This window comes from Ranitomeya variabilis, chromosome 2 (assembly GCF_051348905.1).
Source record: "Ranitomeya variabilis isolate aRanVar5 chromosome 2, aRanVar5.hap1, whole genome shotgun sequence".
NCBI classification, from domain to species: domain Eukaryota; kingdom Metazoa; phylum Chordata; class Amphibia; order Anura; family Dendrobatidae; genus Ranitomeya; species Ranitomeya variabilis.
In genome coordinates, this window is record NC_135233.1 from 614358532 (window position 1) to 614383510 (window position 24979).

The 24979-nt window shown below is 46.4% G+C and overlaps 1 protein-coding gene across 2 annotated transcripts in view; it reads right to left on the reverse strand.

The window, feature by feature from the left end:
• The window catches only part of ITFG1 (integrin alpha FG-GAP repeat containing 1), a 157404-nt gene that overhangs the window by 122755 nt on the left and 9670 nt on the right, over positions 1 to 24979 (reverse strand). For both annotated transcript variants that reach the window (XM_077288753.1, XM_077288754.1), the window contains exons 2-6: positions 16779 to 16854; positions 16391 to 16542; positions 15325 to 15382; positions 14689 to 14763; positions 4592 to 4686 (exon numbers count right to left, since the gene is read on the reverse strand). In XM_077288753.1, coding sequence (XP_077144868.1) covers positions 4592 to 4686; positions 14689 to 14763; positions 15325 to 15382; positions 16391 to 16542; positions 16779 to 16854 — 456 coding nt within the window. The remainder of the gene's footprint in view (positions 1 to 4591; positions 4687 to 14688; positions 14764 to 15324; positions 15383 to 16390; positions 16543 to 16778; positions 16855 to 24979) is intronic.

Sequence of the window (24979 nt, forward strand, 5' to 3'; positions counted from 1 at the left end):
GATTGAACACGAGTACAATGTGCTCCGACTAAGAGTAGAATGCGGCTCTACGCAGGGCAGTACTGAGCGGAGACGTGCTGCGTCTCTGCCAAGAAAACATCGCTCCCGTAATCCGCAAGCAGGGGGCAGGTGATAATTAGAAGATGGAGAAAACTGCACAACAGTGTCAAGGAAACCATCAACAAGCAGGGCAGAAGCTACATACGTGCAGCCACAAGTGAATATCATCTTCCTCGCTCTCGATAACACGCTAACGAGATGGGTAAAAAAATCAAGTCACAAAATACCCCGCTGCTTTTGACTGGTCGCTACGTGACCCCATCACTTTTGTTACGTTGCGATGTAGTAGCAGAAAACACTGAGCCTGTGTCATGGCCGTAATCGCCCCAAGTATAACCTGCTTCCTGATGATTTCCAGGTGCTACTCTTTGCTGATCGGCAGCCTGCAGCGATGCAGAGGAGACATTATATCACTAGAATACATTGTATAGAGCGGGAGGAGGTTTCGGTGCCGTCATTAGGATGTTACCCCGAGACCCCTATGGTCGCCCCCGACTTTGCGCATTCTCTTCCATTGTCGCTGATGCTTCAGATCAAATTTAGTTTTGATTTCTGTAAATGAGGCAGAATTAACCCTTCAGGAGCAGCAGTCGCTCGTTCTGTAAAAACCCGGGTGGGAAATTCCTTATTATCCCACTATTTTACTTTTTCTGTCGCCATGGGCAATAGTAAGAGCCAATTTGTGATCAGCGGGTACTTAAAGCTCATTATTCTTATGTCTCCTGCAGGCGCCGAGCCGCGATATATGGGAATAAGCTGGAGGGAACAGCAGATTCAACCTGCCGAGGGGCAACGAGTCCCGAGACCCCGCACTGACAGCGGCTCTTAAAGGAGACAGGCGAGCGGCTGCGAGGGTCCTGATGTCCGTCCACGATGAGAAGAAACCCAACGGCTTCAAGATAAGAGGACGACACAGAAGAAGAAAGGCAATGAAGGAACACCATGATTTCTGCCACCACATAGTGACCCCTCTGTACCGGCGTCTGCCACACAACATAGTGACCCCTCTGTACCGGCATCTGCCACACAACATAGTGACTCCTCTGTACCGGCGTCTGCCACACAACATAGTGTCCCCTCTGTACCGGCATCTGCCACACAACATAGTAACTCCTATGTACCGTCATCTGCCACACAACATAGTGTCCCCTCTGTACCGGCTTCTGCCACACAACATAGTGACCCCTCTGTACCTGCGTCTGCCACGCACAGCACCCCCCTGTATTAGTCCTGTTCTTGCAGCTTATTACAGCTGTGGGTCAGCACTATCCAGCCACGTAGTCACCGATCAGGGGGAGCTTGTACCACAAAGGCTGCGGCCGTCTCCCAGTGTTCTGCACGTCAGCAGGTACACAGCAGAAAATGCCAGTGCAGCACAAAACAGAACCACGCCGGATCTGCTCCATCGGCCGCGCACACGGGACATTGATTGCTGCTGTAAAATCTAATGTTTATAATGAAGCTGCCAGCGGGACGGCGGGATCCCGAAATGTAAATGATGGGAACATGATTTCTATAATTAACTTGTACCGGCATTATGTTCCTGCATCACCCGGGGATCGCACCGAGCAGAAATATCCACCGCCGAGCGCACTGAACCACAGCGGAGCCACGGGCAGAGAGGCAAAAAAAGAGACCACAGAGAGGCAAAAAGAGAGACCAAAGGGAGGGAAAAAGAGAGACCAACGAGAGGCAAAAAGAGAGACCAAAGAGAGGCAAAAAGAGAGACCAAAGAGTGGCAAAAAAAGAGACCAAAGAGAGGCAAAAAGAGACCAAAGAGGCAAAAAGATACCAAAGAGAGGCAAAAAGAGATGAAAGAGGCAAAAAAAATGAGACCAAAGAGAGGCAAAATGAGAAACCAAGGATATGCAAAAAAAAGAGACCAAAGAGAGGCAAAAAGAGAGATCAAAGAGGCAAAAAGAGAGATCAAAGAGGCAAAAAGAGACCAAACAGAAACCAAACAGGGGCAAAAAGAGACCAAGGAGAGGCAAAATGAGAAACCAATGATAGGCAAAAAAAAAGAGAAGAAAGAGAGGTAAAAAAGAGACCAAAGAGAAGCAAAAAAAAGAGACCAAAGAGGCAAAAAAAGACCAAAGAGAGGCAAAAAGAGAGACCAAAGAAAGGCAAAAATAGAGGCAAAAAGAAACCAAAGAGAGGCAAAAAGAGACCAAAGAGAGGCAAAAAGGGAGACCAAAGAGAGGCAAAAAGGGAGACCAAAGAGGGGGAAGAAGGCGAAAGAGAGACAAAAAGAGGCCAAAGAGAGGCAAAAAAAGAGGCCAAAGAGAGGCAAAAAAAGAGACCAAAGAGAGGCAAAAGAAAGACCAAAGAGGCAAAAAGAGAGACTAAAGAAAGGCAAAAATAGAGGCAAAAAGAAACCAAAGAGAGACCAAAGAGAGGCAAAAAGACACCAAAGAGGCAAAAAGAGACTAAAGAGAGGCAAAAAGAGACCAAAAAGAAAGGCAAAAAGAGAGATCAAAAAGAGTTGCAAAAAGAGAGACCAAAGTGAGGCAAAAAGACACCAAAGAGAGGCAAAACGAGAGACCAAAGAGGCAACAAAAGAGACCAAAGAGTTGCAAAAAGAGAGGCAAAAAGAGAGACCAAAGAGAGGCCTGCCCACAGGCCGCCACGAAGCACAAACATTATGTTCCTCATCATAGAAACAAAGAGAGACAGACTGTTTTTACTTCAGCGCGGCTTATGAGCAGTTCGCTCCCTGGTCTCTCCCTTGTCTCTTTGGCTTAGAGCAGGAGGATCAGACTCTGCCCACAGTCCCACCCTGGAGCACGAGCATATCATTAACTGAAAACTTCTGACACTGATTAAACAACAACCACAAGACGGATTTCATCACCAGGTATCATTGCAATCAGTATAGCGGCACAGTCTGTAGGTTACTCAGCACAATCCTGCTGACAGGTTCCCTTTAAATATATATTGGGTGTGATCACATGGGGGGGGGGGGGTGATTATATATAGTGGGTTTGACTATATAGATATTGGATGTGATTATATAGGGGGCGATTATATAGCGAATATATATATTATATAATATCTATATATATAATTGTCTAAGGGGTACTTCCGTCTTTCTGTCCTCAACTTCCGTAACGGAAATCCAGCGTTGCTGATTGGTCTCGGCAGCTGCCTGTCATGGTTGCGGCGAGCAATCAGCGACGGGCACAGTCCGATTAGTCCCTCCCCTAATCCCCTGCAGTCAGTGCCTGGCGCCCGCTCCATAATCCCCTCCAGTCACCGCTCACACAGGGTTAATGGCAGCGGTAACGGTGCCTATACAGCATCAATAGTAAAAATATGTCATGTTAAAAATAATAATAATTAAAAAAAAAACCTGCTATACTCACCATCCGCCGCCTTTCCTGCTCCTCGCGACGCTCCGGTGACCGCTCCATGCAAGCGGCAGGTTCCGGTGCAAGGATGGTATGCGAGAAGGACCTGCCATGACGTCACGGTCATGTGACCGCGACATTATCACAGGTCCTGAGAGAAGAACCTGCCATGACGTCACGGAAGCTGCCGCGTGCACCGCACACAGGGCCAGGACTTCAACGGGCCTTCGGAAGGTGAGTATATGTTTACTTTTTATTTTAAGTCTGTATACTACGAGGCTCTGTGCTGTATACTACGTCACTGGGCAATATACTACGTGGCTGGGCAATATACTACGTGGCTGGGCAATGTACTACGTGGCTGGGCAATGTACTACGTGGCTGGGCAATGTACTACGTGGCTGGGCAATGTACTACGTGGCTGGGCAATGTACTACGTGGCTGGGCAATGTACTACGTGGCTGGGCAATGTACTACGTGGCTGGGCAATGTACTACGTGGCTGGGCAATGTACTACGTGGGCTGTGCAATATACTACTACGTGGCTGGGCAACATACTACGTGGCTGGGCAACATACTACGTGGCTGGCCAACATACTACGTGGCTGGCCAACATACTACGTGGACATGCATATTCTAGAATACCCGATGCGTTAGAATCGGGCCACCATCTAGTATATATACATGGGTGTAATTATATATAGCGGTTGCGATATCAGGGGTGTGATTATATTCAAGGGTGAATATATATTCGGTGTTAATATATATGGTGGATGTGTATATATAGGGAGTGTGATTATATATATTTTGTGTGATTATATAATCATCATCAGTGATGTGATAATATACTGGGTGACTATATAAAGTGGGAGTGATTATATAGGGGGTGTGATTATATATATAATGGGTTGGATTATATAGATATTGGGTGAGATATCAGGGGTGATTATATACAGGGGGTGTGACTACAGACAGGGGGTGTGATTATATAAGGGGTAACTAGATAGAGGAGGGTGATTAAATAAGGGGTGTGATTATACAGGGGGTGATTATATACAGGGTGTGATTATACAGGGGGATGACTATATACAGGGGGTATGATTATATACAGGGTGTGATTATATACAGCGTGTGTGAATATATACGGGGTAGCTTTAGTGGTTCCGGTTCTGGCGGCGTCTCACCTGCGGTGAAGTCTCCGGTGAGGTCGATGAAGGCGTGGGAATGGGGCGCAGACATGGGACGTGTAGTACTCAGGTTTCCCGTCATTGTCAGATTCCTGTAAGATAAGAGAAAATAGAATTAGTTCTTACCAGTAATTCGGTTTCTAGGAACCTTCCACGACAGCCACTTCGGAAGTTGTGTTCCCCGCCCTAATAGGAGACAGGAACACAAAGAGGTTAAATACCCCTCCCCTTCCTGCACCGCCAGTGTTTTCCTGGACACAGTAGCATGTATAATTACCACAAAAGTGCAGGAATCATCCAATAAGAATATCAGATAGGGAGGGAAATTAGTGCTGTCGTGGAAGGTTCCTAGAAACCGAATTACCGGTAAGAACCAATTCTATTTTCTCTAGTCACCTTCCACGACAGCCACTTCGGAGTAGTACCAACAGCTAATTTCTCTAGGGAGGGACCACGGCCTGCAGGACACGTCTGCCAAATGTTAAATCCCTATTGAAATTTAGCCGGTAATGTCTGGTGAACGTATGGATAGACGACCAGGTGGTGGCTCTGCATATCTGCTCTGATGAGGCATTCCCCCTCTCTGCCCATGATGTTGCCATCGCTCGGGTAGAGTGTGCTTTCAGAGAGGCAGGTGGATCCAGTCCTTGTGATGAATATGCCAGACAAATAGACTGTTAGTTCCAGTTTGCAATAGTGTTTTTTGCCGCCTTCTTTCCCTTGTTTCGTCCCGAGAACTGGATGAATAAATTTTGATCAATTCGCCAGGCTTCAGTCTGTTGTAAGTAAGATAGGACCACCCTGCAAACATCCAAGGTGTGGAAGGTCTGTTCTTTAGGGTTGGAGGGGTTCGGGCAAAATGAAGGTAGTAGAATGTCCTGATCTCTGTGGAAATTCGAGACCACTTTAGGTAAAAAGGACCGGTCTAGTTTTAGTATAATGCCATCCGTAGTTAGATAAGGTTCCTGTATTGACAGGGCCTGTAACTCACCAATACGTCTAGCCGTAGTGATTGCGACTAGAAAGACTGTTTTCAAAGTTAAGTTCTTTATGGTTATAGCATCCAGGGGATCAAATGGATCCTGGGTTAGTGCGTTAAGTACTGTATTGAGGTCCCAGGAAGGCACCTTACTACGGAGCGTAGGACGAATTCTGGATGCTGCTGTCATAAATCGCTTGATCCAGCGGTGATTGGCTAAGCTTAAATCAAAAAAGCTACTAAGGGCCGATACTTGCACTTTGAGTGCGCTAGGGGTAAGGCCTATTTCCAAGCCCTTCTGTAAAAATTGTAAGATTTTCGATATATCAGGATTGAAGGGGTCTGGAACTTCTGGGAAGCACCAGGACTTACATTTTTTCCAGACCTTAGTATAGATGGCATTGGTTACCGCTTTTCTGCTTTTTTGAAGGGTCTGAATTACGTCATCCGAGAGTCCTTTAGCTTTTAAGATTGTGGCTTCAGTAGCCATGCTGCCAAGTTCAACCTGTTTAGGTCCGGATGTAGTAGGGGACCCTGGTGTAGGAGATCGAGCTTTTGAGATAGAAGGCAGGGACCTTCCAGGGCCATATCTAACAGGGCGCCGTACCAGCTCCTCCCGGGCCACAATGGGGCAATCAAGATTGTGGTCACTCCGTCCGCTCTGATGTTTTGCAGAGTTTTCGCCAGCATGGGAATGGGAGGAAAGGCATATGCAAGGTTGAACTTCCACTGCTGTGAGAAGGCATCTATTCCCTGTGCCTTGTCTTTGTGATGAAGGGAGAAAAATGTTTCTACCTTCGCATTTTGCCTGTTGACGAATAGATCCACCTCTGGAGTACCCCATTTTGAGGTTAGGGATTGAAACACTGTTTGGACTAGGGACCACTCTCCTGGATGAACGTCTTTCCTGCTGAGGAAATCCGCCTGAGTGTTGTCCAACCCCCTTTGATGTACCGCTGTGACCGATAGAAGGTTTTTCTCTGCCCATAAAAATATTCTTGCAGCTACTTCCTTTAGAGATTCATACTTTGTTCCCCCCTGGTGTCGTAGATAGGCTACCGTGGTCATATTGTCCGAGTAAATACGAACGTGATGATTTTTGATCAGCGTAGATGACGCCTTTAGGGCTTCCTCTACAGCTTTCAGTTCTCTTAGATTCGAGGAGCTGCTGCTGATATTCGATGCCCATTGTCCCTGAAAATGGAAACCCTCTACCACTGCACCCCAGCCTCTTTTGCTGGCATCTGAGCGGAGTGTTTTTAGGGGGAAGGTGATCCCAGCTGACTCCTCTCTGGAGATTTTGGTAATCTAGCCACCATTTTAGAGCTGATTTCACATGGCCAGGGAGAAGAATCTTTTGATTCAATGGAGTCTGTTGTCTCCTGGAATGTAGGAGCACGTACGTCTGGAGAGCTCGTGTGTGAGCCTGGGCCCAGGAAACTGATTGTATACATGCGGTCAGGGACCCTAGTTCAGACATCGATTCTCTGAGTGTCGGTGCACGCTGGCCCCTGAATTTGGCTACTTTGCGGACAAGGTTGATTTGATGATCTTTGGGCAGAAAAGATTTTCTTACTTCCGAGTCCAGTAGCACCCCCAGAAATTTCCTTCTTGTGGAGGGATGGATCTCTGACTTCTCCAGATTTGGGATCCAACCCAGGGTTTGTAATATCTCTAGGGTCTTTGATACGTCTGTTTCCAGACGGGGGGGCAGATGGAGCCATAATAAGGAAGTCGTCTAAATATGGGACGATGCATATTCCTTGTTGACGGATGAAGATTATTGCTTCCGCCATAATTTTCGTGAAAACCCGTGGGGCCGATGAGATGCCGAAGGGGAGGACATTGAACTGGAAATGTTTGATCTGGTGACCCTTGGAGACTTCGAATCTGAGGAATTTCCTGTGCTCTGGGTGGATTGGCACATGGTAATACGCAACCCTCAGATCCACAGTCGCCATCATCCAATTTTGACCGATGAGGGGGATTACTGATTTCAGTAGTTTTTGTAGATCTTGTAACAAGGAGTTTTGGAGGTCTGGGTTTTGAAGGGAGGTTATCCTTAAGCATTGTGGGGGTGGTCTCACGAATTCTATTTTTAGTCCCTCTTGAACGGTACGAATGACCCACTGATTTGTGGAGATGGTCTGCCACTTGGTGAAAAAGCGTGAGAGTCGACCCCCGAACGGAGCACAGTCATTGCTTATCTGAGGTCTGCTGGGCCTGAGGGGCCAGGATATTTTTTCCCCTGCCTCCCTTGGGATAGCTCCACCTTCCCGTTTTGCCTTTTCCTCTCTGCGAAGATTGGTCACGGGAGGGACGAAAAAAGCGTTTTTTTAGGAATCTTCTGCTCAGGGAGAGATTTCTTTTTATCTGCCGCCTTATCCAAAATATCATCCAGAACGGGTCAAAATACATTATGACCCTGAAAGGGTATGCTACATAATTTGGACTTGGAGACAAAATCGCCTCCCCAAGATTTTATCCAAAGTGCTCTCCTGGATAAGATAGAGAGGACGGCAGCTTTCGCGGCTACTCGGACCGATTCAGCAGAAGCATCGGCTAGGAACCCCGTTGCTTTCTGTAGCAAGGGAAGGGAGTCTAAAATCTCCTCTCTTGGGGTGCCCTTTGTCAAGTGATCCTCAAGCTTGCGTAACCAGACAAATAGAGATCTGGCCACGCAAGTGGAGGCTATATTGGACTTTAGTAAATTTGTGGAGGTGTCCCAGGACTTTTTTAATAAACTCTCTATTTTATGATCCATCGGATCCTTGAGTTGAGAAGAGTCCTCAAAGGGAAGGGCTGTTTTCTTAGTTGCCCTGGACACCTGTACATCCACTTTTGGGGTCTCCCACAGGGAGTTATCCCCGTCCAATGGACACCGTTTTTTTAGCTCTGATGGCACAGTCAGACTCTTTTCAGGGAGGTCCCATTCATGCAGAATTCGATCTCGTAAATTCTTATGTACTGGAAACCCTTTTTGATCTTTGGGTTTCAGACCCTCAAACATCTCATCCTGTACTGTGAGTGTAACTTTTTCATCCGCTACCCCCATGGTGCCTCTTACTAAACTGATTAGGTCACTCATGTCCTCAGAATTAAAATAGTATTTTTTGTTTTCTGATTTAAGGGTGGGGGTAGAAGTGGAGCCTTCATTTTCCCAATTATCCTCCGAACCCGAGGACTGGATTTCTCCCGAGTCTGGGTCGGATTCTAATGGGGCTTTTTTCCTCTTCTTTGGAGGGGGTGGCTGAGGCACCGACATTTGTGAGAAGGTGGCTATAGAAGAATGGACCTCATCTTTAATGAGGGATCTGATGCTATCCAGCAGCGAGGGTTGTTCAGCGAATAGGACTTCATCCGTACAGGAATGGCAGAGCTTTTTCCCGTATGTTAATGGGAGTTTGGTCGTACACACTTTACATTTGCGGCTTGACTTTTTAGGATCAGAAACCTTTTCTCCCTATAAGAGAGAGAAAAAGGGTTTGCTAAGCCACTTAGGGGTATATAGCTATATATACATATATGCATATATGTATATACGGGATAGCTGGGCCCAACACCTGCTACTTACTTTGGTAGGAGGGGGAACGCTGGCATCTGCAGATGCAGAGCAAGGGGGTCTGTCACCGTCCATGTCCGTCACGTAGTGTAACAGTCAGACAGCTTACCTTGCTACCCGGATCTCTTTATGATAGAAACAGCCCAAAATGAAAGAAAATAGTATACTTATCCTCCACATGCTCACAACCTCAGTGGGGGAGCCTATCAGGAGGGCATGCTTACTAGAACCGAATAGGGGGGACACTCCTCTACTCACTAATACAACACGAAAAAATGGAGTTAATGTCCACAACAATTACTTACAAAGTCATAATAATTTATTATTAACAGGCAATGTCAAAACAACACATTACAGTGATTTAAAACCACACATAGAAGCGGCTAGACAGGAATGGCAATAGCACATAGAAACAAAACACAGTGCAGCTCATGGACTGGTGCCAAGTATCCAACTATTTATATGCCACAGTGCAAAATCATAAATTGGCAAGTACACGGGGGAGGGCTTATATGTCAGTATATAGTGTACCTTAGAGCCCTGTACACTGGCTCTACATATTTTACAGCACACCCACCAGACCCCGGATGCTTACCAACTTCAACGGCACCAGGACAGAGCCACACCGTCGCCCCAACGCGCGTTTCGCGTTGGCTTCGTCAGGGGCCGGATCTTTTTATGTAGGATCGAAGGCCCAGCGTCATGGTGCTCCTCCCCCCTATTGCCCGATTGGGGTAGGGTCCTGGAACGCCCCCGAAAACGCTGTCTGTATGGCGTGTCTGCTGCTCGGACGCCATTGCCGGCCGGCGTGTGCTCCAACCTGGAACGCACCTGAGTGAACCGAAAGTGACGAGCGTTAACCCAGAAGTGACCCAGCCATCGGCCAGCCACAGACCCCGGGACGCGCGCCACCTCCAGCGCTGCAGCCAGGGAGGAGGGAACCGGGGGGCTGCAAGAGGCCCCCGGTATGCACGTCACCGCCCCGCATTACCCCCGAAGGGAGCGCCGGAGGGGCGGGAAGGTCCAGAGTCTCTCCGAAGAGAGGAGACGGGAGCAGCGTTTTTTGAGGAGGGAACGCCCGACCTTCATACTGCCCGGCTTATCTGGTAAGTGGAGCTCCGGTCGCCGGCCACGGCAGCCCCTTCAGAATCTCCTCATGCCCCATAAGGGACAGGAAAACACTGGCGGTGCAGGAAGGGGAGGGTTATTTAACCTCTTTGTGTTCCTGTCCCCTATTAGGGCGGGGAAGACAACCTCCGAAGTGGCTGTAGTGGAAGGTGACTAGAGAAATAAGTGCTCAGTTGTCACTGGCTCCCACTGCCAGGATCTCTGCTTGCTGTAGTAACACCTCGCACAGATGGGGGGCTCTGCCCCAGAGCGGCTCCCCCACCCAGCACAGGCCTCATTTGCAACAATGTATCAGTGCAGGTGAAATGTATCACCCTGGGTCCGGAATATTTGTCTGTCTAGACTGGACACAACTGTAACAAACCCTCAGCTTCTCGGTCAGTGAAGGATAAGTCACGTTTCCGGGAAGGAGCCCTGCTGAACGATACTCCGCATCTCGCGCTGTTCTGCGCCGGTTCTGTCTCCTGCACCAGTGAGCGCCATCAAAAACGGCAATGGTCAGAAAAGGATAAAACCGTGCCGGCGAAGGAAAAGCAGATCGGCAACGGCAGATGAAATCAACCCTGGCATACAGTCATGACATAGCACGGGGTAAAGTGTAATATGTGGGGGTCCGATCTAAGCGAACCACAACGAATATGAGGGTCTGACATCTAGGACCCTCACTAGTCATAAAGTGATATGATATAAAGACAACAATCTGTGGGGGTTCCACACCGAACATGAAGACATGGCAACGAAATGTGATCTCAAAGTGAAGGATTATTGGAAGAACAGATCATGATCCACACGAGTCTGACAGCCGATCCCCACTGATCACAAGGCAATAGCGTATCACAAGGATAAAGGACTAGCTGTGGGGGTCCGAACTCTGGGACCACCAGTTATAAAGCGATGGCATACAGCATGATCTGTAGGGGTTTAATATCTGGGATTCTCAGTCCTGCAAGACAAGGAATAGTGATCCCAGAAACATGGAAATATCAGCTTCTAAGAAAGCCGGGCGACCTATATATAAGGCCTGCCATCATACATCACATAGTATCATTACACAGCCGGGTGACCCCATATATAAGGGCTGCCATCATACATCATATAGGATCCTTACACAGCCGGGTGACCCCATATATTAGGGCTGCAATCACACATCATATAGGATCCTTACACAGCTGGGTGACCCCATATATTAGGGCTGCAATCACACATCATATAGGATCCTTACACAGCTGGGTGACCCCATATATAAGGGCTGCAATCACACATCATATAGGATCATTACACAGCCAGGTGACCCCATATATAAGGGCTGCCATCATACATCATAGAGGATCCTTACACAGCCGGGTGACCCCATATATAAGGGCTGCAATCACACATCATATAGGATCCTTACACAGCTGGGCGACCTCATATATAAGGGCTGCAATCACACATTATATAGGATCCTTACACAGCCAGGTGACCCCATATATAAGGGCTGCCATCATACATCATAGAGGATCCTTGCACAGCCGGGTGACCCCATATATAAGGGCTGCAATTACACATCATATAGGATCCTTACACAGCTGGGTGACCCCATATATAAGGGCTGCAATCACACATCATATAGGATCCTTACACAGCTGGGTGACCCCATATATAAGGGCTGCCATCATTCATCATATAGGATCCTTACACAGCCGGGTGACCCCATATATAAGGGCTGCCATCATACATCATAGAGGATCATTACACAGATGGGTGACCCCATATATAAGGCCTGCCATCATACATCATAGAGGATCATTACACAGACAAGTGACCCCATATATAAGGGCTGCCATCGTACATCATAGAGGATCCTTACACAGCCGGGTGACCCCCCATATATAAGTGCTGCCATCATACATCATAGAGGGTCCTTACACAGCCGGGTGACCCCATATAGAAGGGCTGCCATCATACATCATAGAGGATCCTTACACAGCCAGGTAACCCCATATATAAGGCCTGCCATCATACATCATAGAGGATCATTACACAGACTGGTGACCCCACATATAAGGGCTGCCATCATACATCATAGAAGATCCTAACACAGCCGGGTGACCCCATATATAAGGGCTGCCATCATACATCATAGAGGATCCTTTCACAGAAGGGTGACCACATATATAAGTGCTGCCATCATACATCATAGAGGGTCCTTACACAGCCCGGTGACCCCATATATAAGGGCTGCCATCATACATCATAGAGGATCCTTACACAGCTGGGTGACCCCATATATAAGGGCTGCCATCATACATCATAGAGGATCCTTACACAGCCAGGTAACCCCATATATAAAGCCTGCCATCATACATCATAGAGGATCCTTACACAGCCGGGTGACCCCATATAGAAGGGATGCCATCACGCATCATATAGGATCCTTACACAGCCGGGTGACCCCATATATAAGGGCTGCCATCATACATCATAGAGGATCCTTACACAGCCGGGTGACCCCATATATAAGGGCTGCAATCACACATCATATAGGATCCTTACACAGCCGTGTGACCCCATATATAAGGGCTGCCATCATACATCATAGAAGATCCTAACACAGCCGGGTGACCCCATGAATAAGGGCTGCCATCATACATCATAGAGGATCCTTTCACAGAAGGGTGACCCCATATATAAGTGCTGCCATCATACATCATAGAGGGTCCTTACACAGCCCGGTGACCCCATATATAAGGGCTGCCATCATATATCATAGAAGATCCTTACACAGCCAGGTGACCCCATATATAAAGCCTGCCATCATACATCATAGAGGATCCTTACACAGCCGGGTGACCCCATATAGAAGGGATGCCATCATACATCATAGAGGATCCTTACACAGCCGTGTGACCCCATATATAAGGGCTGCCATCACGCATCATATAGGATCCTTACACAGCCGGGTGACCCCATATATAAGGGCTGCCATCATACATCATAGAGGATCCTTACACAGCCGGGTGACCCCATATATAAGGGCTGCAATCACACATCATATAGGATCCTTACACAGCCTTGTGACCCCATATATAATGGCTGCCATCATACATCATAGAAGATCCTAACACAGCCGGGTGACCCCATATATAAGGGCTGCCATCATACATCATAGAGGATCATTACACAGACTGGTGACCCCACATATAAGGGCTGCCATCATACATCATAGAAGATCCTAACACAGCCGGGTGACCCCATATATAAGGGCTGCCATCATACATCATAGAGGATCCTTTCATAGAAGGGTGACCACATATATAAGTGCTGCCATCATACATCATAGAGGGTCCTTACACAGCCCGGTGACCCCATATATAAGGGCTGCCATCATACATCATAGAGGATCCTTACACAGCTGGGTGACCCCATATATAAGAGCTGCCATCATACATCATAGAGGATCCTTACACAGCTGGGTGACCCCATATATAAGGGCTGCCATCATACATCATATAGGATCCTTATACAGCCGGGTGAGCCCATATATAAGGGTTGCCATCATACAGGATCCTTACACAGCTGCCTGATGACTGCTGTAGTGGCTGCGCTAAATGCTGTTTTCAGCGGAGGATTTCCATCCTTGAGACATCCGATTGACTCCTCACATCTTAATAGCCGTGTCTCGCCTAAGTGTTACCGAGAAAAATAATGGTCCCGGGGTAATATGGAAGCCGAGTGGCATGTGTAAGCTGTGTACATTATGTACGATGTGTAACACGTCGCCTCACTGCGGAGGCTCGCCGAACATAAATAGAATGGCTGAAATGCATTAAGGGCGACAAGCGGCATCCAGTCCTCCCCTTATAACATGCACAGGCGGAGAGCCAGGTGGTGCGCAGAACATCGGAGAAACACCGAGAACTATCACCGGAGAGAAAGTCATCAGACGACGAAATGAGGCAAAGTGTGATATAATGAGACAGGAAAATAAAGATCCCGAGAGGATGGCCCAATATATAACAGCAGAATAGTGAGTGCAGCTCTGGGGTATAATACAGGATGTAACTCAGGATCAGTAATGTAATGTATGTACACAGTGACTGCACCAGCAGAATAGTGAGTGCAGCTCTGGAGTAAAATACAGGATGTAACTCAGGATCAGTAATGTATGTACACAGTGACTGCACCAGCAGAATAGTGAGTGCAGCTCTGGAGTATAATACAGGATGTAACTCAGGATCAGTAATGTAATGTATGTACACAGTGACTGCACCAGCAGAATAGTGAGTGCAGCTCTGGAGTATAATACAAGCGGTAACACAGGATCAGTAACATACATACTTCCATTAGTCAAACTCGGTGATAGGACGTTTCTATTGTATGTAATGAAGGATAGCCCGTTATCAGTGCCAGCCCCCACTGCATTAATACAACGCTCGCTCTTACCCGCCATATATGATTAGAGGGGTCTGGCTTCCGGACGGGACACCAAAGACATCAGGGATCAGGTCTCCATTGAAGCTGCAGGAAGAAATAGAGAGAAATATATCAGGAAAACCAACAGAAAGTGAAATGAAGCGAGCTGCTGTATGCGGCGTCAGCACGTAGAGGGGTCACACGAGGGGTGAGACACTCAATGGTGGTGAACAGATCGGGCTTCTACAGGACCAGACAGGTGCTGGACTATCCGCCATGTTGGATTATGGAGCTGGACTATCCGCCATGTTGGATTATGGAGCTGGACTATCAGCTATGTTGGATTATGGAGTTCAGGCCACAAGTTACGTTTCAGTTTGCTTTTTTGTCCATTCAAAGACCAAGCCTCTAAACAAAAAAAGAGCGATGACCCCTCTAAGCACCCACCTAGACATGGTGTTACCACAGCTAGGAGAGGGTTACCTGCCATCCCAGATGTGCCCATCTTGTGAAATATAACACTTCTGTTCTGGATTATCAGATGCCAGATTAAAGGCATTCTGCCAATAAGTGGTACTCTTATGTTTGCATATGCAATGTCAGCCATATTTATCACAGTATGGGGAAGGCGAGCAGATATTTGGATGTACATGGCGGAGCACTTACTCCATGATGTGCGGCTCGTCAGGGTACGTGTTGTTAAGCTGCAACTTGCGATCCGAACCTGAAAGAGAAAACAGACGTCAGAATGAAAGGAGACCAAGAGCCGATCGAGGGAGCAGAGCAAAAAATACATGAGGAGTCTGGTCATGTTCACACTCAGCACTGCGGATGATTTAGAGTCATACTGTGTCCTGTCAGGAAGAGTTTTCAGCAGTTTCCTAATCATCAGAGACAGGATTACAATGTATGATAACACAGGTCACCTCCTCCTCCTGTACAATGACTGATAACTGGTGATAAAGCGTTATCTAAGCATGCTCGTGTCCTTACCGAGTAACTTCGGCGTGCTCAAAAACTATGCTCGAGTCCTAGCGGCTGCATTTCTCGTGCTGTTCGACAGCCGCAACACACGCAGGAATTGTCTGTTTGTTAGAAAACCCATGTATGTGTTGCAGCTGTCTAACAGCCACGAGACCTGCAGACAGCAGTATTTTTTTACAACATGCCAAAAATACTCAATTAAGACACAAGCATAGTCAGTAAACACCTTATCTGAGCACGCTCACTCATCACTACTGATAACACCTCTATATATCCCAAATATAACACAGGATTCATAATAGGTGATATCACAGCTCACCTCCTCCTCCTGTATAATGACTGCTAACACCTCTATATAAAGTAGATAATGCTGGATCCACCATTCACAATAGGTGATGTCACAGCTCACCTCCTCCTCCTGTACAATGACTGATAACATCTCTATATACAGTAGATAACACAGGATCCACCATTCACAATTGGTGATGTCACAGCTCACCTCCTCCTCCTGTACAATGACTGATAACATCTCTATATACAGTAGATAACACAGGATCCACCATTCACAATAGGTGATGTCACAGCTCCCCTCCTCGTCCTGTACAATGACTGATAACACCTCTATATACAGGTAGGTTCTGACCATCTGGGCACATTTAGTTTGAGACGCTGATCCCTCCTGCCCAGACAGCAGCAGAGACAGCATAATTAGGGCCGTGAAGGGAGAAGTAATGACTGGGGAACATACTGAGGGTTTGGTTGTTCCCCCAGTAGATGACCACGGTCAGCGGGTAGTCGCTCCCGGCCTTAGTAGCCGGCACAGTAGTCAGCAGCACGTCCATCTGGGAATCTCCATTGTAGTCACCGGGGACCACGCTGATGATCACCGCACCCTCACTCCTGGGGGAAAGAGGACAAAGATCAGCAAATCCAGAGATATAATATCTAATACTAATATCGGCACGGGGGGCTTCAGGCAGCACGGGGGGCTTCTGGTAGCACAAGGGGGCTTCCGGCAGCACAGGGGGACGTTCCTGGGATGAAGGGGCACACTATCTATATTGTATATTATATATATCCCACTGGTGTTGGCTCTAGCACTCCCCTCTGCGGTGGGCAGTCAGCTTCGTACTTACTTTAATGAGAGTTTCACTTTGGGGCTGAAACACGGCGTGGACTTCAGGTCGGCCAAAAAGATTCTTAACTCATTACCTGAAATTACAAAATGACGAGAGCCAAGTGAGAGGAGCTGCAGTGTAAATAAACTACAGGAGACACTTTAGGACCATAGTGCTGGCCACTGCACACACAGGAGACAATCTGCAGCAATAAAGACTGTTAGTCCATGAGCCAAGAACCAAATTTGACGATATCGGTACCAAGCGGAGTGACTAATTCTCTTTGGTATTTTTAGGTAGATGCATGTCTGTAGTTTATTTTTTGATATGATAGCCCTTACATATACGTAGCTTATTAACCCCTTCAGCCCTAGGCCTATTTGTACCCAAGTGCCTAAGCCAATCTGACCTGTGCCACTTCATGGGCTAATAACTTTGGAACGCTTTCACCTATCCAAGCCATTCTGAGATTGTTTTCTCGTGACATATTGTACTTCACGTCAGTGCTAAATGGGAGTCAATATATTTTACCTTTCTATATAAAAAAATGCTAAATATTCGGAAATTTTGGAAAAATCGGCAATTTTTTAACTTTGAAATTCTCTGCTTTTTACAAAAATACTGATACCCCCCATAATAGTTATTAATTTACACTCCCCACATGTTTACTTCATATTGGCATCATTTTGAAAATGAAACCTTATTGTTTTACGACGTAATAGGGCTTATAGTTTTATGCGCAATTTTTCACATTTACAGCAAAACCCACTTTTCAAAGGACCAAGTCACTTCTGAAGTCACTTTAAGGGGCTTACATAACAGAAACCACCCATAAATTACCCCATTTTGCAAACTACACCCCTCAAGCTGTTCAAAACTCATTTTTAAAAACTGTTAACCCTTTAGGTGTTCCACAGGAATTTTAGCATGAGCCAAGAACCAAATATGACGATATCGGTACCACCCGGAGTGACTAGATGTAGTATTTGTAACAAAATTTAATCCAAGTTATGTAAATACACACTGAACATGTCATGTGCATATATATATATATATATATATATATATATATATATATATATATATATATATATATATGTTACTCCATAATATCTTCAACATCGGACTCTGAATCTGACTGTTGTTCTACTGGCTCGTCTTCAGTACCCTTGTTCTGGCATGTCTGTAATCTGCACATGTCTGTGCACTTCAGGCCATTGCTGAGGCAAGTACACTGAGGAAGTTCACATGACCGCACACACTTGCAGGACAGTAGCTGTATAATAGCTTCTGGTGCTGGTGCCCCTTGCATCCACTTGACAACAAGCTTTCCGTCGTTATCTATCATCCAACCGCAGTCTGTTGGGTTTGCAACCCATGGCTGGCTCTGCAGACTTCTCCTCCAGATCGCAGCCTGGTAGTTTGCACGCAGTGCATGCATGAAAAGGCAGTCCTGGCAAGGAGGGAGTTGACTTGACTCTACCACTCCACGTCTGGCACAGAACAGCTGATAACGGAGCCTGTTTACCTCAGTTGTTTGGGTAGTTGGCAGGTACATGTGGCAGGTGATTTCCTGTAACTTCTCAAAAAGTTCGGTAGACACTTCCCATGAACGACCAACTTCCTGAAAGGCATCCTGGTATGTCTTGTTCATCTTCAACTGCTTGAGTGTCGTCATCTTCCCACGGCCAGCGAATGCACTGACGGTGTCACAGCCTGTAAATGCATGCATACCAATCAATGAATCACATACGCTGCCTCCCAATGTTCGGCTCAGAGTGGTGATATCCAGGAATCTTGTCCGGTTCTGTGTACCGCATTTCTGGAACAGGTGGGATGGGATTTTGTGGCACATGCCCAGACACAGGACCATGACATCAGTATCCTCCGAAGTGATGATGACCGACTTGTAACCAGATTCTGCTGCATGAAGAGCATGGAGAAGGAGGCGTGTGTCTGCTTCTTCTTGATTTGACTTAAGGTCAGCAGCCTCTTCCCACTGTTCTTTGGTGATCTTAAAGCAGAGCTGCTCACATGTGACATACAGCTCCTTCTCCTCAAGCTTCTCCCTGTGGTGTTTCGCCTTCCATTCTTCTACCAGAAACTTTATGAGACTTGCCTTGTTGGAGGAACTACTTAGAAGCTTTTTCCACTGCTGGATGTTGTGCCCATGTTGAATGTTCTTGAAATGGATCCCTGTGCCTTCATATCTGTTGACTCTTTCTGTATCTTTGATGGATGTCTCCTTGTAGACGTCAAAGACAATATCAATGCGCTTGCTCTTAGCACCCTCATGGATAGCGCGACTCATTGCTGTGCCTGCTAGCTGGCCAAATGTTGCATTGTTTCCCTTCAGTTTCTGAACCAGGCTCATCCCATCAATGATGGTTGCAGAGGGCTCGGGGATCACTTCTGCAGGACGAGCATTCCTCTCCAACTCCCTTGCGAGGGCAGCCTTGTTGGTCTTGCGGATAGACCCATCACCATTGGCAAGTGCCCATGGCAATGGACCCAGGGGATGAGTCAAGACATCACTCATTTGTAGCTTTCTGTTCTCAGCTACAAGTATCATCTGGCCAAATAGGTTTCTGTCAGCCTTCAAAATTACCTCCTTGCCAAGACCTTGTCTGCGTGTCTTCATTTGGATGTTAGAGAACGTTTTAAGTTTGTTCTTCGTCATCTTGTCATGAAACAATGTAGTTGGCTTATCGGTACCCAAACGCTCATCCTTGAATGTTTGATATGCATCCTCTCCTATACTGTATGCCCCTTGAAGGTCTTTGGCTACATCTGGTGGTGCTACAGTCGCTGTTGACAAACTGATAAGTTCACCATTATGCTCTTTGTTGAAGGGGTTCACCCAACCTGTCTCCAGCAGTTGAACGAAAGATTGGACATCGGCTTCATCTCTTCTAATCCTAGACACCTGTAGGTCTGAATGGCTGAAGTCAGTATATTGTTGGCCTACCAGGGCCCTCAGCTGCCTCAAGTACATACTGCGGTACTCTGATGTCAGGTAGAACCTGGAAACAGCTCCAACTTTGAGGCTGAAGCCTTTTGTGCCCCCTGGTGTCTGGGTGTCTTTGTTGATTGTCTCTTCAATGGTCTGGTCCACAGGAATTCGTCCAAAAGGATTCTTGCTACCGATCTGGACCGAAAAGCCACCTTGCATGAAGTATTCATGGACCTCTGGGTGTTCTATGGGCAGCCGAGACATTGTGGCATAGTAATAGGTTAGGTATCGGGCATAGTTGACCTTGTCATAGGCAAAACACCATGGTATCATCTGTCGGATTGCTCCTAGGTGAAGCATCCAGTTGCCTTCTCTTGAAGCTCGAACCAGGGCCAGCATGGTCTCGACCATGTCCAAGTATGACATCCAGAATGCTGAGAGTTGTTCATTTCTGAGGGTCTCAAGATAAACTTGAAAGAGCTTCAGGGTAAGTGTGCAAGATTCATTATCCAAGAGCTTTTCGAAGGATCCCTGCGACACACTGATGCGAAAGTTTGTGATGTTCTTCAGTGTTTCATCCAGATGGTGAAGGTCCCTTGCATGGTTTTCTTCTAGCCATGGAAGGAAGTTTTTCCATGCAAGCAGAGGGAGATAGGAGCTCTGCAGAGAAGACCGGAGAGTCCTGTTCAGCACAGAACGTGTATGTGTCAGTGTGTGTGCGTGTGTTGGGGCACCTCAGGGTGTCTTCAAATGTGACATAGCCCCCTAGATTTCTTCCAGTAAAATTTGCACTCCAAAAGTCATTTGGCGCTCCTTCCCTTCCGAGGCCTGCCGTTCCCCAATACTGCAGTGTACGACAACATATCGGGTGTTGTTGTGTTCGGGAGAGATTGGTGAACAAATAGTGGGGTGCATTTTTTGCTGGTACACCTCTTAAAAATAAAAAAATGAGCCTAAAATGACACCTTCATGTAAAAAATGCACTTTTTCCATTTTCTCAACCAAGTGTTTCCAACTACTGTGAAACACTGGTTGGGTCAAAGTGGTCACTATACCCCCTAAAAGATTCCTTGGGGGTGTAGTTTCCAAAATAGGGTCACTTTTTGGGGTTTCCACTGTGGGTGTACCTCAGGCAGCCTTCAAATGTGACATGGCCCCCTAGATTTCTTCCAGTGAATCCGCCACCCAAAAACCACATAGCGCTCCTTCCGTGTTGAGCTGTGCTGTGTGCCCATACTTTAGTTTACGAGTACATGTGGGGTGTTTCTATAAACTGCAGAATTAGGGTAACCAAGTTTGGGTTTGCCGTTAACCCTTGCTAGGTTGCAGGTAAAATTGGATTACAATGTAATATCTGGAAAAAAAATGAAATTTTGAAATTTCGCCTTCATTCTGCTAAAATTCCTGTGGAACACCTAAAGGGTTAACAGTTTTTAAAAATGAGTTTTGAACAGCTTGAGGGGTGTAGTTTGCAAAATGGGGTAATTTATGGGTGGTTTCTGTTATGTAAGCCCCTTAAAGTGACTTCAGAAGTGACTTGGTCCTTTGAAAAGTGGGTTTTGCTGTAAATGTGAAAAATTGCGCATAAAACTATAAGCCCTATTACGTCGTAAAACAATAAGGTTTCATTTTCAAAATGATGCCAATATGAAGTAAACATGTGGGGAGTGTAAATTAATAACTATTATGGGGGGTATCAGTATTTTTGTAAAAAGCAGAGAATTTCAAAGTTAAAAAATTGCCGATTTTTCCAAAATTTCCGAATATTTAGCATTTTTTTATATAGAAAGGTAAAATATATTGACTCCCATTTAGCACTGACGTGAAGTACAATATGTCACGAGAAAACAATCTCAGAATGGCTTGGATAGGTGAAAGCGTTCCAAAGTTATTAGCCCATGAAGTGGCACAGGTCAGATTGGCTTAGGCACTTGGGTACAAATAGGCCTAGGGCTGAAGGGGTTAATAAGCTACGTATATGTAAGGGCTATCATATCAAAAAATAAACTACAGACATGCATCTACCTAAAAATACCAAAGAAAATTAGTCACTCCGGGTGGTACCGATATCTGGCCCGGCTCATGGACTATGTGATTAAAGGAAACTTTTGGCATTTCCCAATCGATGCTTGAGAACAGCGGCGTTCGGACAACTAGAGAGAGGCCTGCGGCGATGGACACTGGGTGCCGAAGCGAGGCAGAATGTTTGCCAAGAGCTGACGGCATCATCCTCTTCACCTCCACAAGAGCAAACACTCCACCCCTCACCTGGCGCTCAGCAAACACGGGCGTGCAGGGTGCGGACCCGACTAACGTACACATGCTCCCTAAACACAGGGATACAAACCAATAGAACATCCCAGGGTCAGGACTCGGCTTATCAGCCATGCACAAAAATATGGCGGCAATCTGATAGTACTACAAGTCACAGAATTCACCAACAACCATAACACTCGGGGTTATGATTCACCATCCTTGATGCAAATCACTGCAGGACATGAAGAAAACCCTGAGAACAGAAACAGGCGAAGAGACTGGACTTTATAGAACTGTGCCAAACCCTCAGCTGTGAGAAGTATTATATCTGCACAGATAGTCGCCTCTGAACGGAAAAACATACACAAAGGGCAGAGAGCTGGAAAATGGAGCAAGAAGCAGGAAAAAGTGGCCGACTAATTGTGGTAATCTGTCTGCCGTCGGCACTAGGAACAGCTGCACCACCGCCGATCAGACATTAATGACCCATCGAAAGGAAAGGACATCGACGTACAAGTCCCAGACAACCCCTTTAAGTAGGAAAAACACCATAAGAGACATCAAAGAAGTGGTACTGTGCAGTGTATATATACAGGACAGGAGAAGTGGTACTGTGCAGTGTATATATACAGGACAGGAGAAGTGGTACTGTGCAGTGTATACGGTATATACAGGACAGGAGAAGTGGTACTGTGCAGTGTATATATACAGGACAGGGGAAGTGGTACTGTGCAGTGTATATATACAGGACAGGAGGAGCGGTACTGTGCAGTGTATATACAGGAGGAGTGGTACTGTGCAGTGTATATATACAGGACAGGAGGAGCGGTACTGTGCAGAGTATATATACAGGACAGGAGGAGTGGTACTGTGCAGTGTATATATACAGGACAGGAGGAGTGGTACTGTGCAGTGTGTATATACAGGACAGGAGGAGTGGTACTGTGCAGTGTATATATACAGGACAGGAGGAGTGGTACTGTGCAGTGTATATATATACAGGACAGGAGAAGTGGTACTGTGCAGTGTATACGGTATATACAGGACAGGAGAAGTGGTACTGTGCAGTGTATATATACAGGACAGGGGAAGTGGTACTGTGCAGTGTATATATACAGGACAGGAGGAGTGGTACTGTGCAGTGTATATATACAGGACAGGAGGAGTGGTACTGTGCAGTGTGTATATACAGGACAGGAGGAGTGGTACTGTGCAGTGTATATATACAGGACAGGACAGGAGGAGTGGTACTGTGCAGTGTATATATACAGGACAGGAGGAGTGGTACTGTGCAGTGTATATATACAGGACAGGAGGAGTGGTACTGTGCAGTGTATATATACAGGACAGGAGGAGTGGTACTGTGCAGTGTATATATACAGGACAGGAGGAGTGGTACTGTGCAGTGTATATATATACAGGACAGGAGGAGTGGTACTGTGCAGTGTATATATACAGGACAGGAGGAGTGGTACTGTGCAGTGTATATATACAGGACAGGAGGAGTGGTACTGTGCAGTGTATATATACAGGACAGGAGGAGTGGTACTGTGCAGTGTATATATACAGGACAAGAGGAGTGGTACTGTGCAGTGTATATATACAGGACAGGAGGCGTGGTACTGTGCAGTGTATATATACAGGAGGAGTGATACTGTGCAATGTATATATACAGGACAGGAGGAGTCGTACTGTGCAGTGTATACATACAGGACAGGAGGAGAGGTACTGTGCAGTGTATATATACAGGACAGGAGGAGAGGTACTGTGCAGTGTATATATACAGGACAGGAGGAGTGGTACTGTGCAGTGTACATATACAGGACAGGAGGAGTGGTACTGTGCAGTGTATATATACAGGACAGGAGGAGTGGTACTGTGCAGTGTATATATACAGGACAAGAGGAGTGGTACTGTGCAGCATATATATAGAGGACAGGAGGAGTGGTACTGTGCAGTGTATATATAGAGGACAGGAGGAGTGGTACTGTGCAGTGTATATATAGAGGACAGGAGGAGTAGTACAAAAAAATTATTTTAGCTTCAATGTTTTCATTTTTACATGGGCAACAGGATAAAATGGATCCTAAAATTTGTTGGGCAATTTCTCCTGAGTACACCGATACCTCACATGTGGGGGTAAACCACTGTTCGGGCACATGGTAAGGCTCGGAAGGGAAGGAGCGCCATTTGACTTTTTGAATGAAAAATTATCTCCATCGTTAGCGGACACCATGTCGCGTTTGGAAAGCCCCTGTGTGCCTAAACATTGGAGCTCCCCAACAAGTGAGCCCATTTTGGAAACTAGGCCGCCCAAGGAACTTATCTAGAAGCATAGTGAGCACTTTAAACCCTCAGGTGCTTCACAAATTGATCCGTAAAAATGAAAAAGTACTTTTTTACCACACAAAATTTCTTTTAGCCTCAATTTTTTCATTTTCACATAGGCAACAGGATAAAATGGATCCTAAAATTTGTTGGGCAATTTCTCCTGAGTACGCCGATACCTCATATGTGGGGGTGAACCACTGTTTGGGTGCACGGCAAGGCTCGGAAGGGAAGGCGCGCCATTTGACTTTTTGAATGAAAAATTAGCTCCAATCGTTAGCGGACACCATGTCGCGTTTGGACAGCCCCTGTGTGCCTAAACATTGGAGCTCCTCTACAAGTGACCCCATTTTGGAAACTAGACCCCCCAAGGAACTTATCTAGATGCATAGTGAGCACTTTAAACCCCCAGGTGCTTCACAGAAGTTTATACCGCAAAGCCGTGAAAATAAAAAATAATTTTTCTTTCCTCAAAAATGATTTTTAGCCCAGAATTTTTTATTTTCCCAAGGGTAACAGGAGAAATTGAACCCCAAATGTTGTTGTCCAGTTTCTCCCGAGTACGATGATACCCCATATGTGGGGGTAAACCACTGTTTGGGCACACGGCAGGGCTCGGAAGGGAAGGCACGCCATTTGGCTTTTTGAATGGAAAATTAGCTCCAATCATTAGCAGACACCA